Source organism: Corvus kubaryi, unplaced genomic scaffold (assembly GCF_017639235.1).
Source record: "Corvus kubaryi isolate FWS band 111438036 unplaced genomic scaffold, C.kubaryi_AGA036_p1.0 36978, whole genome shotgun sequence".
NCBI classification, from domain to species: Eukaryota; Metazoa; Chordata; class Aves; order Passeriformes; family Corvidae; genus Corvus; species Corvus kubaryi.
This window is the reverse complement of record NW_024581000.1, coordinates 29,362-42,802: the sequence shown is the minus strand read 5'-3', so window position 1 is coordinate 42,802 and position 13,441 is coordinate 29,362. Positions and strand designations below refer to the sequence as shown.

At 57.6% G+C, this 13,441-nt stretch overlaps 3 protein-coding genes and 1 non-coding gene across 10 annotated transcripts; 1 reads left to right on the top strand and 3 right to left on the bottom strand.

Moving 5' to 3' along the window:
* The first annotated feature begins 67 nt into the window (after nucleotides 1–67).
* On the top strand, nucleotides 68–3,703 carry LOC121660868 (zinc finger protein RFP-like). Of its 2 annotated transcripts, none has more exons than XM_042020441.1 (7): nucleotides 68–763; nucleotides 1,129–1,224; nucleotides 1,371–1,601; nucleotides 1,736–1,908; nucleotides 2,135–2,250; nucleotides 2,593–2,622; nucleotides 2,793–3,703. In XM_042020441.1, exons 1-7 carry the CDS (start codon nucleotides 341–343, stop codon nucleotides 3,335–3,337), a joined length of 1,614 nt encoding a protein of 537 aa, XP_041876375.1. In that variant the 5' UTR covers nucleotides 68–340; the 3' UTR covers nucleotides 3,338–3,703. The 2 variants fall into 2 exon arrangements, with proteins under 2 accessions (XP_041876375.1, XP_041876376.1); XM_042020442.1 differs by having other exon boundaries at nucleotides 70–763; nucleotides 1,886–1,908.
* Nucleotides 3,704–3,808: 105 nt separating this feature from the next.
* LOC121660880 (E3 ubiquitin-protein ligase TRIM39-like) lies at nucleotides 3,809–6,516 on the bottom strand. The gene is made up of 5 exons (XM_042020478.1): nucleotides 6,493–6,516; nucleotides 6,287–6,394; nucleotides 5,991–6,013; nucleotides 5,425–5,540; nucleotides 3,809–4,755 (listed from the first exon to the last, which is right to left on the bottom strand). Exons 1-5 carry the CDS (start codon nucleotides 6,514–6,516, stop codon nucleotides 4,235–4,237), a joined length of 792 nt encoding a protein of 263 aa, XP_041876412.1. The 3' UTR covers nucleotides 3,809–4,234.
* A 1,964-nt stretch (nucleotides 6,517–8,480) lies between these two features.
* On the bottom strand, nucleotides 8,481–12,799 carry LOC121660869 (E3 ubiquitin-protein ligase TRIM11-like). 6 transcript variants are annotated; one of them, XM_042020444.1, is made up of 8 exons: nucleotides 12,734–12,799; nucleotides 12,178–12,641; nucleotides 11,469–11,561; nucleotides 10,971–11,201; nucleotides 10,655–10,677; nucleotides 10,256–10,371; nucleotides 9,705–9,797; nucleotides 8,481–9,402 (listed from the first exon to the last, which is right to left on the bottom strand). In XM_042020444.1, the coding sequence occupies exons 2-8, from the start codon at nucleotides 12,577–12,579 to the stop codon at nucleotides 8,807–8,809; spliced, it is 1,554 nt and encodes a 517-aa protein (XP_041876378.1). In that variant the 5' UTR covers nucleotides 12,580–12,641; nucleotides 12,734–12,799; the 3' UTR covers nucleotides 8,481–8,806. The 6 variants fall into 6 exon arrangements, with proteins under 6 accessions (XP_041876378.1, XP_041876377.1, XP_041876380.1 ...); XM_042020443.1 differs by lacking the exon at nucleotides 12,734–12,799 and having other exon boundaries at nucleotides 12,178–12,720; XM_042020446.1 differs by lacking the exon at nucleotides 12,734–12,799 and having other exon boundaries at nucleotides 9,705–9,734; nucleotides 12,178–12,720.
* A 472-nt stretch (nucleotides 12,800–13,271) lies between these two features.
* On the bottom strand, nucleotides 13,272–13,344 carry TRNAV-CAC. The gene has a single exon. It is a non-coding gene; the product is annotated as a tRNA-Val (tRNA).
* Between the last annotated feature and the right edge of the window lie 97 nt (nucleotides 13,345–13,441).

The following is a 13,441-nucleotide window of genomic DNA, read 5'->3' as shown; positions in this document are numbered from 1 at the left end:
TCAGGGGAAAAAATACCTAAATAAAAAGTTTCTTAAAATCTAATTTTTTTTTTTTTAATCCAAATTTAAAAATCCGATTTTTTTTTTTTTTTAATCAGAATGTTAAGAAATCCAAATTTTTAAAAATCCCTCACCGGGCTGTGGATCCCAGGAATCCCACCCGGAGCAGAGGTTTAGGACCAGCCGGGGGGCCGAACCAGGAGGATTTTGGCCGTCGCCTACCTCTCCATCCCCACCCCCCTGGGCTCCGCGTCCCCCCACCCGCGAGGGGCAGGAAGGCAACGCCTTCCCCCGTCCGGGAGAAAATGAAAGCGGCTGCTCCTGCATCCCCCGTGGCCCCATGGACGCGCCGAGCGCTCGGGACGCGCTCCCGGGGGAGGCCTCCTGCCCCATTTGCCTGGAATATTTCCGGGACCCCGTGTCCATCCACTGCGGCCACCACTTCTGCCGCTCGTGCATCGAGCGCTGCTGGGAATGGCCCACGGCGGGGTTCGCGTGCCCGCGGTGCCGGGACACGGCCCCGGAGCGGAGCCTCCGCCCGAGCCGGGAGCTGGCGCGGGTGCTGGAGATCGCTCGGCGGCTGAGCCGCGGGGAAGCCCTGGGAACTGGGGAGGAGGAGGAGGAAGGATGCCAGAAGCATCGGGAGCCCCTGGAGGTTTTCTGCAAGGAGGACGGGGCTCTACTGTGCGCGATCTGCCGCGAGTCCCGCGCGCACCGCTCCCACACCGTGCTCCCGGTGCCGGAGGTTGTCCGGGAATACCAGGTAAAGGCAGGGTTTCCCATCCAGGAGCCGGGCCAGGGCAGAAATGTCCCCACGGATTTGCCTCCCCTGTGCCCAGCCCGTTTCAAGGGGACAGGACACGCTCCGGTGCTTCTGCTCTCTCTGCTCTCCTCCGAGCCTGGAGGGATCCGGGTCTTCATCCTCTTCCCTGCTGAGGAATTGCAGCCTCCGTCCAGCTCCAGCGCTTAGCGGATACCTGCCAATCCCTAAATCAGCAGGAACGTGGACAATAAGAGCGGGAATGTTTTCCTGGACGGGGAGGAGAAATGGAACTCCGCACTCCAACCCCCTGCCCAGAGTGTGTTTTTGAAGTTGTCCCAATTTTCAGACAATTTTCCTCCCCTCAGGGACAAATCCAGGCTCAGCTGCAAACCCTGAAGGACGACAGAGACAAAATCCAGGAGTTCCGGGAGGCTGAAATGAGGAGGAACTGGGAGTATTTGGTAAATGCTTTAGAGCAGAAGGGTGGGGGAGTGGGTGTCTCCCGATGGATGTAGAGGGGCGAGGTCGTCCCTGGAGCTGGGGTTCCTCTCCAGGGAGGGGCTTTGACTCCCCCTTCCCACCCAGCTCCTTGTGTCCCATCCCGCAGGAGAAGACCGAAGTCGAGCGGCAGCGGATTCTCTCCCAGTTCCAGGGGCTGCACCTCTCCCTGGAGGAGCATTCCCGTCACCTCCTGGCTCGGCTGGGGGACCTGGAGAGGGACATCGGGAAGGTGCAGGAGGAAAACGTGACGAGCCTGACGAAGGAGATCTCCCGGCTGGATGCCCGCATCCAGGAGCTGGAGGAGAAGTGCCGGCAACCAGCCAGGACCTTCCTGCAGGTGACGAGGGATAACGGGATGGAGCCACAGGGTCCAGCGGGGTTTGGAGCAACCCAGTCCCGTGGGATCACGGCAGGGGGTGGAACGTGGTGGTGTCTGGGGGTCCCTTCAACCCAAACCATTCTGCGGTGCAGCCGTGCCCTGCTCCAGACCCAAATCTGGTGCCTCAGCAGTTTTCCCGCTGGTTGGACCCGATGGGCCTAGAAAATCTCTTCCAGTGTGTTTCCATGATTCTGTGTGATTCCGTGACTCACCGAGTCCCATCTCCCTTCTCTCCCTTCCAGGACATCAATGGCACCTTGAGCAGGTAAGGACGGGGCTTCCTGAGCTCCTCCTCCCACCCCGGGCTGGGATTGGGGGTTGGATCCTGGGTTTGGCCTCATTTAGAGACCAAAGTATTTGGTTTTGTGGCCAAATCCCTGAGCAAAGGGCTCTGAGCCCGTCCCTAAAGGCTCCTCTGTGGGTGTGCACAGAGAATTCCTTGGACTCCCTCAGGGGTGGATTCTCAACCTCTTCCTTCCGTCCTTCTCCAGGCTTGTAAAGGAAAACCTCCAGCTGCCCCTGTCGCCTCTTCCAGAGCTGGAAAAGAAAATTCATCACTTCAGGGAGGAAAATACTCTCCTGGAGGAGACTCTGAGGAGCTTCCAAGGTATTGGGAGCAGGCTGGGAGATGAAGCGATGAATTTCATTGATTTTATTATATATATTAATTGCAGTTATTGTATCTATTATATATGTTTATGTTTATTACATGATTATTATCTAATTATTATGTATACGTGCAATCATTATATTTCTTTACTTAGAGTATATGCTGTATTTTATTGCGATTATTTTTATTGCTATTTTTTTTATTGCAATTATTTTTTGATTGCAAACCTGTTTTATCACAATTCCGGTCGTCATTCTCGGCGTGGCAGAACAGCCTCCCCACATTCCCGTTCCCACTGATCCTCGCATTTTATATCAATCCCTGTCTCCCTTTTTTCAGACATCCTGATGTTTGAGCTGCCAGAGAAAAGTAAGTCCTGGGATGCGGGATGAGGGGTGGGCCACGAGCTGGGTGGGAGATGCCGAACAAACGACGGGAAATGAGGGAAAAGCCCCGCGGGGAGCCGGGGAATCCTCACCGCGAGGATCATCCCCGCGGGACGAGGGGAGGCGGGATCCATGGAATCCCCTCTGGCGCAGTGACGGTGACGCTGGACCCCAGCACGGCTCACCCCCAGCTCCTCGTGGCGCCCGACGGGAGCAGCGTCAGCTGGGAAAGCGCCCAGGACCCTCCCGGGGACGGACCCGGCACCGACGCTCCCGCGGACGGACCCGGACCCGGCACCGACCCCTCCGTGCTGGGCCGCGAGGGCGTCACGGCCGGGAGGCGCTGCTGGGACGTGCAGGTGGCACCCGCGGGGTCCTGGGCCCTGGGGGTGGCCAGGGAGACCCCCGGGAGCGGGGGAGAGACCCCCGGGAGCGCCGAGTGGGAGCTCTGGTCCATGGGGCTCTGCCAGGGCGAGTTCTGGGCTCTCACCTCCCTGGAGCGCATCCCGCTGTTCCCGATCCGCGCGCCCAGGAGGGTGCGGGTGGCCCTGGACTACGAGAGGGGCCAGGTGGCTTTTTTTGATGCTGATAAGAGGAGTCTGATCTTCGCCTTCCCGGCGGCCTCCTTCAAGGGGCAGAGCGTCCACCCTTGGTTCCTGGTGTGGGGCGAGGGCTCCCGGATCACCTTGTGCCCCTGAGCTTCCCCAAACTGCAAGGTTTATCACCCATTCCCAGCACCTCAGGGGACTTGTGTCTGCTGAAGTCTCTCTTTCCACCCTCAGCGACGCTGCGTATCCCTCGGGGTTGCTGTCCCGAGTTGTCACCCCCAAATCTGGTGGCTGAAAACGGAGCCACGTCTTTCCCACCCCATCCTGCACCATCCCAATCCCTCTCCTCTCCTCTCCTCTCCTCTCCTCTCCTCTCCTCTCCTCTCCTCTCCTCTCCTCTCCTCTCCTCTCACTTTGGATGAAGTAAAAAGATGTTTTAACTTCTTCTCTGTTTGGTGTTTGCTGCTCCTGGGTGCCAAGATCAAGATGGAATTTTAATTAAACCCTTTTCCTGGTGTTTGCACCCTGGAAGAGCCACAAGCCCCATGCAGGTGGCCCAGGGACTGTCCCTGTCCCTTCTCCCTGGAAGTACCACTGCCAGCAGTCGGGAAGGACACGGAGTGGGAAATCACATCCTTTTTTATTATTAATGATATAAATCATGGAACCCACAGAACTGGTCGCCACGGGGACCTTTTCCAGGGAGACAACAGCTGCTTTAGGGCAATTCCACCCATTGGAGGTTGGGGAAAAGGCTAAAAAAATGTAATTTGTAGCCCTTGGTTTGGAGGTGACCAGCTCAGATGGGGTCATCTACAGCCAGTCAGGCAAGCCTTGGGAAATTTTGCCTTTCCATCCCAATTTCTCCCATTTTCCCACTGTTTCCCATTTCTCTGCCTCAGGGTCCCTTCTCCACAGCTTCTTCCCTCTCTTTGCCTTGTTTTTCCCAGGTTTCTCCCTTCTCCCGGCAGAGAAGGAAACACAAACTTGCCCCAGGGCCTGCTCCAGTTGCCCCCCGAGGCTGTGAAAATGGGGGACACTTTTCCCTCAAGGACACAGCCGGAGCCTGGACCTGGCCCCCACCACCCAGAGCCAGGGCCGGACCCTCTCCCCGGCGAAGGACACGCGGGAAAAGATGAACAGGAGCCTCCCGTCCTCGGCGTCAAAAAATGCCACAGTCCCCCCGCCGCAGTCCAGGTGGATGCTGACCCTGCGGGGCAGCCACCTCAGGGCCACCAGGGTCACCTTGCGGGCGGTCAGGGCCCGGATCTGCCCCCCCCACTTCTCCAGGCCCCAGATCCCGCCCTGGGGGCCGAGGCTGAGCCGCCCCTTCCTCCGCACGGATTCCCGGGCCACCCCCACGGCCCAGTCGCCGCCGTCCCTGACGTCCACATCCCAGCAGTGCCGCCCGGCCACGAAGCCCTGGTGGCCCAGCACGAAGGGCCAGTAGTCGAAGCGCTCTGGGTTGTCTGGGAGGTCGCAGTGTCCGGCTCCACGCCAAACGCTCTTCCCGTCCTCAGACAGGACGAGGTCGGGATGAGCCGTGTCAGGGTCCAGGGTCACGCTGGCTGTGGGGGGATAGAACCAGGGGTGGGGACCAGGCTTCGTTTGGCATCTGAGGGTCTCAGATCCCTTCTCTTGGATCACCTGGGAGAAGCATCAAGAAATCTCCCAGAACTGGGGAAAACCCTCCCAGGCCATGGTGTTCCTGGGATATCTGAGTTGGAAGAGCCACACAAGGGTCACTGAGTCCAACTCTCAGCCCTGCACGAGACAACCCCAAGAGTCACCCCATGATTTGATGGGAAGTGTTGTCCTTGAAGCAGAAAAAGCTGGGTTTTGCCCCAAAAAATCGAAAGAAAAGCCACGGCAATGGTGGTGCAGGAATCCCTGTGGATTTGAGGCTAAAAATAAGGGAGGGAAGAAGAGGAAGGGAAGAGGTGATGTGGGAGGAAAATGAGCAGAGTCTGCAGCAGCCGTGGGACAAGACCCGGCTGGCTGGGCTGAAATAAAAAAAACTAATGAAAAACCTCCTTGGGTCACCCTGATTTTCAAATTATCCTTTTTTTTTTTTTTGGTACCAGGAAAAGCCCTTTGCCCTTCCTCTCCTCCATCTCCAGGTTCTCCCTGCAACATTTCTGGTCCCAGTTTATATCCGGGATGGGAGAAGGGCAGCTCAGCTCTTCCAGCTCTCCCAAATTATGACTTAAATCTATTTTTGTTCTCCTTCTGGGTACCTTGGAGCTTGCTCAGGGCTTCCTTCAGGGCACTGCTCCTCCACGAGAAGTGACAAACTCGCTCTTCTGGCCCCGGAGCCGTATCCAGGGGCAGCTGGAAAGTCACTCTCCCACACCTGGGATAAAAAAAATGAACCCAATAAAAAACGCCCTCACACTTCTCAGAACAACCACAGAGGCTTCGGGAGCCACAAGGAATGAAGGATGGTGTTGTTGGAATATTGGGTTTTAATTTCCCCCCTCCCTTGGAAGTCCAGGATATCAAAGGCCAAATTTCCCTGTCGGATTAATCTCTTTTTCTTTGTTTCTAAATCTTATTTTATGAGGAAAGAAGGAATCTTTGGGAAGGACTTGGCTGGAGAGATGAGCCAAGATTTTAAATTAGAGCCAACATGGAGGTGATTTTGAGACCAAATCTCTGTGGATTAGTGCATCCCAAAAGTGATGAAGGACCAAAAATTCTCCTCCCTGGAGCCGAGGATTTGCCTCAAGCGGCACCGGCAAGTTCCCTCCTCCATTTCCTCTTGGGAAAACTCATGGAAAAGCTTTTCAGGGAGGCCACAAACCTGCTGATGGAACTTTTTGCATCCTGGGGGAAGAGAGAAAGGAAAGACAGCTCAGCGTGAGATCCCTCAAATCACAGCAAAGGGAATTATTCGGAAACATAGGGAACCACCAGCCTTCCCACAGGGATTTAATCCCCTTTTCCCCATCTTTCCAGGCTCAAACCTCCCTCTCCCCATCCCCTTGGGGCTTTCAGCTCTCCAGGGGGAACAGGAGCAAGCGGGAACCAGGAGAACCCCAATTATTAACGCAGTGATCTTCCCTCTGATTTTCCCTCAAAACAGGAGAATTCCCTCACCAGCTGCTGATTCTTCTCTTCCTGCCGCTGTGCCGGGGTGTCCAGGTGGGAAATCTCCGCGGGTTTTTTTGCCTGCCTCTTCTCCAGCTCATTTTTCAGGTCTTCCAGCTGTGGGAGCGAGAGGAGCTCAGGTTCCCCCCGGAACCTGCGGCCCCAAATCCAAGCGGGGTTTTTAATTGACAAAGGAAAAGTGGGGTGGGAAATACCCCGAGGAACTCATGGAAAGGCATTTCCCACGGGACAACACCTCTGGATTCAAATCCTGACTCATTTTCCTTGAATTCCTGGGGAAATCTCTGTCGGGGACTGGAGGGGATGGGGAGGGGGAGGTTGGGGTGCGAGGGGGTGTGGGGAAAATTCAAACCTGATGCAACCAAGAAACTCCATCCATGATTGGATTCTTCTCCATCAATTTACTGGGAAGTTTGGGAATATCGCAACTCCCTGCCCAAATTTGGCCAAATTCTGCCCAAATCCGCTGCGGTAACAGCGTCTTTCCTCCCAAAGGAATGTTCCCGAGCTCGGTGTGTCCCTAAATGTTCCCGAAGGTCAGCAGGTGGCACCTACCAGGTCCTCCAGTTTCCCGCACTCCAGGGCAGCTGTCCTTCCTCGGAGTCCTCCTCTCCTCGCTCAGGAAGCCGAATCCCCGCTGGAATTGTTCCCAAGGGATCTAAACCGCGCTCGGTTTATCCCTTTGATGGTCCTTCCTTTCCCTGTTCCTTCCCCGTCCCGGGTGAATCCGTGGCACGACTGGGCTGAGCCTGCGCGTCAGGTCTCCCCCCACCTCTCCTGTTTTTTCCTCATCAGAATTCAAGGATTTTATCCCTGGAGCTGCCGCCCCGGGGAGCTGCCACCCTGCTCCTTTTGCACTAAAACCATCCACCTCCCCGAAAAACCCTGGAGACACTGGATGTCCAGGTTCCCAGGTGGGCGAGGAACTCCCAGGGCTTGGAGGGACCACGGATGGGGAAAAATGGAGGGAAAAGCCCAACCAGAACCTTGAGGGCATTGGCAGAGAGACACAAATCGGGGTCCGGGACACCCTGTCACCTCCATCCCTGTGGCCAAGTCCTGGCTCTGAGCTCACCGGGAAACTCCTCCAGGGAATTTTTCACCCTCTGCTCCTCCATTAAGCTCCGTGGGTAAATTCGTGTTTATTTTAATGGAATTTTTAGTGGCAGGATCTCTGCCACCCAGCGCAGGGGCGCAAAGCCCGGGCAGGATTGGAGAGGCAAATCTCAATTCCAGTACAAGTTTCCCATCGAGAAGAGCCGTGGAGGAGTCGCTGGCGGTGCGAACGGCAGAACTGGGAGCAAACACCCCAAAAACGCTTCCAGGGAAGTTTCGGCAGAAGGGAAGGGAGTGGATCCCGGTGAGACACCGGCAGAGCCTCGGGCTCGGCTCCTTCGTCTTGGAATAGGGAATCAGGTGGGGGAAGAAGTCGGCAGAGCCTGGAAAACCAGCCGGGGTGGGAACTGCTTTGCATCGCCCCGGAGAGAAGGGACGCCCTGGGTGGAGATCAGAGACAGGGAGGGATCCTGAGGAGTCAGGGCAGAGGGATCCTCGCCCCGAAGGATGCAGAACATTCCCGGGACACGGCGTTTGTGCCGTGGGTTCCCAGGAAGTGCCTCCGGGAGGATCCCGGTGGGACCAGGGGTGGTCCCCGGTGGGACCCGTGGGGATGGGGAAGGGGCTCCGTCACGGGGTCTCCACTCATCCCGTGCCTGTTATTCCGAGCCCAGCGTCACTCCCGGTTCCTCTTCTCGGTTCCGAAATTAATAACGGGGCTGTTTCGGTGCCGCCGCTTCCTCTTTTGGGTTTCCTCGGAAGAAAGTCGCGCGTTTTTGAGGAAATCGATGTCGGTGAAAGCGGCAAGAGGTGTCAGAGGTCCTGTCCTGCCTCTGCCCTTCCCGGCTCTACGGACTGAGGAGCAGCCAGTTGGCACCACCCACCCTGGAATTGATCCCACCTCGTCCCTCCCAAAGGCCAGCACGGGGGGACAGCCTTTTTTTGGGAGCAATAATGTGGAAAATTGGATTTCAGGAGGGTTTTTGTCCCTCCACGGTCTGTGTGAAAGGCTGGGGAGGGGAAGCTCAGCGAGGTGTCCCCATCCCGTGCGGATTTTCCTAACTTATCACCCAGAGGCTCAGAAATCCAAACGAACACAATTCCTGGAGGGGCAGGGAGGGGAGGGTGCAAGCCAAAATGTTCTTTTATTGGAAAGAAGCGTCAGGAATGTGGACAGAGGTCCTGGGAGCAGCCCCCAGACCGAGGGGTAAAGGGTCCAAGACACACTCTGGACAAAAAGCACTTTGGGAAGAGAGAAACCCGGGAGGATTCATCCCGCCAAGGGCACAACAAGGTAAAACCCCACACACTGAAACGGGCTCTCCACCCTCAAGGCTCCTCCTGGCGCGGCCACTCCGCCACGGGCCGCTCCCTGGGCCATCCCAGAGCTCCCGACGGACACAGGAGCGGCGAATTCCCGCGGCATCACTCGGGACACAGCCGACAGCCGCCTCAGGGACAGATCCGCAGCGAGAACCCGAACCCCACCCAGTCCAGAGGGGACATGAACCGCCCGGCCACCCCCCGGTCCTCGCAGCGGGGGCTCCGCGTCACCTCCAGCAGCCGCGCCCCCATCCCCATCTTGAACCAGGGCAGGACCCTCTCCCCGTTGAAGGCGGCCCTGGTGTATTCCAGGATGGGAATGTCGTCGCCGGCGCTGAAAAAAGCCACCCGACGCCCCTCGTAGTCCAGGGAAACGCGGAGCCGCCGGGGCGGGGGGTGCAGGCGGAGGTTGGCGCGGGGGGAGGTCAGGGAATGGAACGCTTCCAGCGCCCACACCCCCTCCTTGGGGGTGAGGCTCAGGGGGCCCCTCCTGCGCGCGGACTCCCGGACCACGCCCAGCGCCCAGACCCCGCCCTGCCCCACCTCCACCTCCCAAAAATGCCGCCCCGAGGCGAAGCCCCCCCGCGCCAACACGCAGGGCTCGAAGTCGAAGCGCTCGGGGTGGTCCGGAACGTCCCTCGGCACCAGCTGCCCCCGCACTTCTTTTCCGTCCTCGGAGAGCTGCAGGTTGGGATGAGCCGTGGACGGGTCCAGGGTGACGTTGGCTGCGGGATAAGGGAGCTTTAGAGGGGAGTCGGGGACGATGGAGATGCTCCTGTCCCTCCCAGCACCTGGACCGGCCCCGTTCTCCCACTTCCTGCGGCTCTGGAGGGTCACGGGTGGGTGGGCCAGGGAAAGGGAAGCAGAAGTGCTCTTTCTGGGATCTTTGGGACGTATCTCAGGCCCTGGACACAGCAGGAGCATCAACATCAGGACCCCCACTCTTCCCGCAGCGGGAGTGGCACTGGTTTTCCCATGGGAACCTTTCCCACAAGCCCAAATGCCCCATTTCCTCCCACCGACTCACCCGGCTCCTGCAGCTGGAACATGAGGCTGTCTGAGAAGAGAGATGTCACAGACTCAGGGTCGGACAATACCTTCATCCCATGGGATGGACCCCCTGGCCAAGCAAAAATCATCCCCAAGGATTTGTCCACATGGATTTATCCCCTCTCTATCCTCTCCCTGGATTTGCACCCACGTGGGATTAGATTCTCCCACCGGTGACCCCTAATCCACTTTTCAGGTGAGGCCTGGCAGAAGAAACTCCTTTGCTGGGCTGATTTTTCCCTTCTCTCCACTTCCCGACTGTTTTTGCCCCAGGAAAACCCTCAGGGAAAACCTCAGGGTCCTTCCCTGGGTGAACAGTTCCTGGATATCCCACACAAGGACCTCCCCATTCCTCGTGGATCTCACACACAAAGACTCCGTTGCTCCCAGATATCCCACAAAATAACCCCATTTCTCCCACATATCCCACACAAGGACCCCGTTTCTCCCGGATCTCACTTCCAGGGACACCATTCCTTCTGGATTCCCACACCAGGCCCCCTGCCCCCTCCGAATCCCGCTCAGCACCTTGGCATCTCCTCAAGGTGCCCCTCACCAGGATGTTCCTCTGGACAAAATCCTCGAGGCTCCTCTCCAGGTCAGAGGAAATCTCGGCCGGGGGGTGGAACTTCATCCTCTCGCAGCTGCAAAGAGGCCAAAAAAGGGGCAAACCCCCCCAACCTGATGGTTCATTTTATTCTCATTAAATATCCCCGGGGCCGTTACGGGATGGGCTGAGGCTGTTTATCCGCAGAGCAAATCCAACCCCTTTTTCCCTGCCCTTCCTGGGCAGTTTCCTTCCCCCAGACCCAAATTCCTGAGCCCGAAGCAGCGCAGTGGGAAGTTGAGCTGCTGGAGGGAAATCTTGACCTCGGGATTCACCTGGATGGCCCCAGAGGTGCAAGAAGGGAGAGGGAGCTGCATTACCTGTCCAGGAGCTGTCGGATGTCCTAAAGGTGGGAAGAGAGAGAAGATGGTTGGAGAGGAGGAACAAGTTGTGTTCCTTCAAATCATGCGATCAAAGAATTCTAGCCTGGTTTGGCTTGGAGGGACTTTAAAAACCATCCTAATCCACACCCAATCCGCTTCCCAGAGGTGTCCAAGCCCTGTCCCACCTGGGACATTCCCAGGGCTGTGGCAGTGACACCAGGGGAGCTCCCGTGGGGATAATTTGGGCTCCTGGGTCTTGGATTTTGCTTTTTCCCCCTTTTCCCCCCCCAGTCCAAGCACTCTGGGCTCTCACCTGCAGGAAGTGGCTCGGGGGCTGCTGGAATTTCCCCTCCATCTCCCAGATGAGGGTGTCCAGCTGGGATAACTCCTCCGAAACCTTGGCCAGAGCCTCGTCCTGGGCTCGGCCGATGGCCCTGTCCAGGTCCCCGAGCTGGACCAGGAGGAGACGCTCCTGCTCCTCCAGGAACCGCCGCAATTCCTGGAATTCCCACACCATCCGCTGCCCCTCGCTCCTGGTTTTGTCCTGCCGGGAGCAGCGGTGAGGGCAGGGGATGGGAAAAGGGCCGAGATCCCTCCCTTCCCCTCCCAGCTCTGCGTTATCTCCCCAGCGCAGCCTCTGGTGAACCCCGGCAGATAAACATGGAGCCCAACGCTCCGTGAGCCAAGTCCAGGAGATTTGGCCTCAAAACACTACTGGGGTAGAGGGAGAGATCCAAAACTGGCCCCCCCCTCGGGATCCAAATAGGCCCCCGACCCCCCAACCCTCCCAGCTTCTCTCGGGGGCTCCCACCAGGTGCAAACTCCTCCGGCCGCTGGATTTTTGGCTTTCCAGGTATTTTTCTCTCTCCTCCTTCAGAGCCTGGAGGCAGCTTTGGATCTGCTCCTGCAGGGAAATAAAAGGTGAGCTCGGAGGGGCTGAAAAAAAATCTATTTTCCCACTAAAATTTCCTCTGTCCCTCGTCTGAGATGGCAGAGGCTTTGCCAGCGAGGAGCTGAGCCCGAGCCAACCCCGCGTCCAGGGAGGGCTGGGAGCCCCAGATAAGAGAGATTTTCCCCCAAAACACCACTCCCTGCCTCCGGAAATTTGGGTTCTGGGATAAAGATCTCCGTCTTTAACCCCAGGTGGATTTATTTAGTGGGTGCTTCTATCTACAAGAACTGGTGTTGGTTTATAACATCCTATGTTTATATAAGCTTTTCAAAAAGTCTTTTTGGAGGGGAAGAGAGAAGGAGCAGAAAAAGGGGGAGGAAAGTGATTTCTAAGTGTTTATAACTAAACAAAAGTAATTTCTATTTATTTGAAATGAAAGAAACAGCGAAGATGCCCTTGAGAGCGGATTAAAAACACCCCAAAAAAAGCATTTTGAGGAGTTTTCACACACTTTGGGTACTGAAATCACCACCAAGGAATTTAAACCTGGCGATCCCCGCTCCCCACGAGAGTTCCAGAGCATTTTTCCCCCCAGAAAGCCGCTCTCCACGGGCTGTGCGGGCGTTACCTTGTACTCCTGGGCGGCTTCCTCGGCGGGCACGACGCGGTGGAGCCAATGGGCGCGGGAGCGGCTGCACACGAGGCACAGCAGGGCCCGCTCCTCCCGGCAGAAGAGCTGCAGCGGCTCCCGGTGCCGCCTGCAGAGGGTCCCCGGGACCCCCGGGAGCAGCCCCCGGGCAATGTCAGCGACGTGTCCCAGCTCCCGGCTGGGCCGCAGGCCCCGCTCCGGGGCCACGTTCCGGCAGCGCGGGCAGCAGAACGAGCCCCGGGAGCTCTCCCAGCAGCGCTCGATGCAGCCCCGGCAGAAGTTGTGGCCGCACGGGACGGACACAGGGTCCTGGAAGAGCTCGAGGCACACGGGACACGAGGCCTCGGCGCGGAGCTGCTCGGCCAGGCTGGGCTCCGCCATGGAGGAGGAGGAGGAGGATGTGCTTCCTCCGCCTTGGATGTCGGGTGGTTGGGAGTTGCTGCCTGGGAGGGATGGAGAGGAGCGGGTAAAGGGAGAGGAGGGGGTGCTTCCTCCTCTCCTCCTCCTCCTCTTTGTTTCCTCCTCTCCTCCTCACCTCTTCCTCCTCACCACATCCTCATGCTCCTCCTATCCTCTTCTTCCTCCTTGATTTTTCCTTCTTGCTTCCTCCTCCTCCTCCTCCTTGCTTCCTTATCGCCTCCTCCTCTTCCTCCGTCTCACCCCTCCTTTTTTCTTCTTCCTCTTTTTCCTCTTCTTCTTCTTTCCTCCTCTTCTTCTTCCCTTCTCTTCTTCTTCCTCCTCCTCCTCCTCGGTGCCTCTGAAGGAGCAGATGTGGGGGAGCTGATAAGGCCGGAGCCAGGGCAGGGCTGGAGCAGCGACGGCGGAGAAATCACGTGAAATTGGGGTGGGAAAACTGAAATAGAGGGGGAAATGAGATGCGGGGGGAGGACTGGGATTAAAATATGTACCGGGAAAGTGATGGAGGAAAGGTTCGTTGGGGAAGGTATCGAGGGAAGAAGGGTTGAGATTAAACATATATATGAAGAAAAATGACGGAAGAAGGGCTGAGATGTGCTGAAAGTGTCAGAGTGAGGGGGAAAAGGGAGGGAGAGGAGGGAAAAGAGAAAAAGAGGTGTTTCTGCCCGGTTTCGAACCGGGGACCTTTCGCGTGTGAGGCGAACGTGATAACCACTACACTACAGAAACGCCGTGCTGGGCTCCTCGCCCCGCCGCGCTACGGCCGCGGCCCGCGCGCCGCTCCCGCGCCCCGCGGAGTCACCGGGGTCCCGCGGCCGAGGGAGGA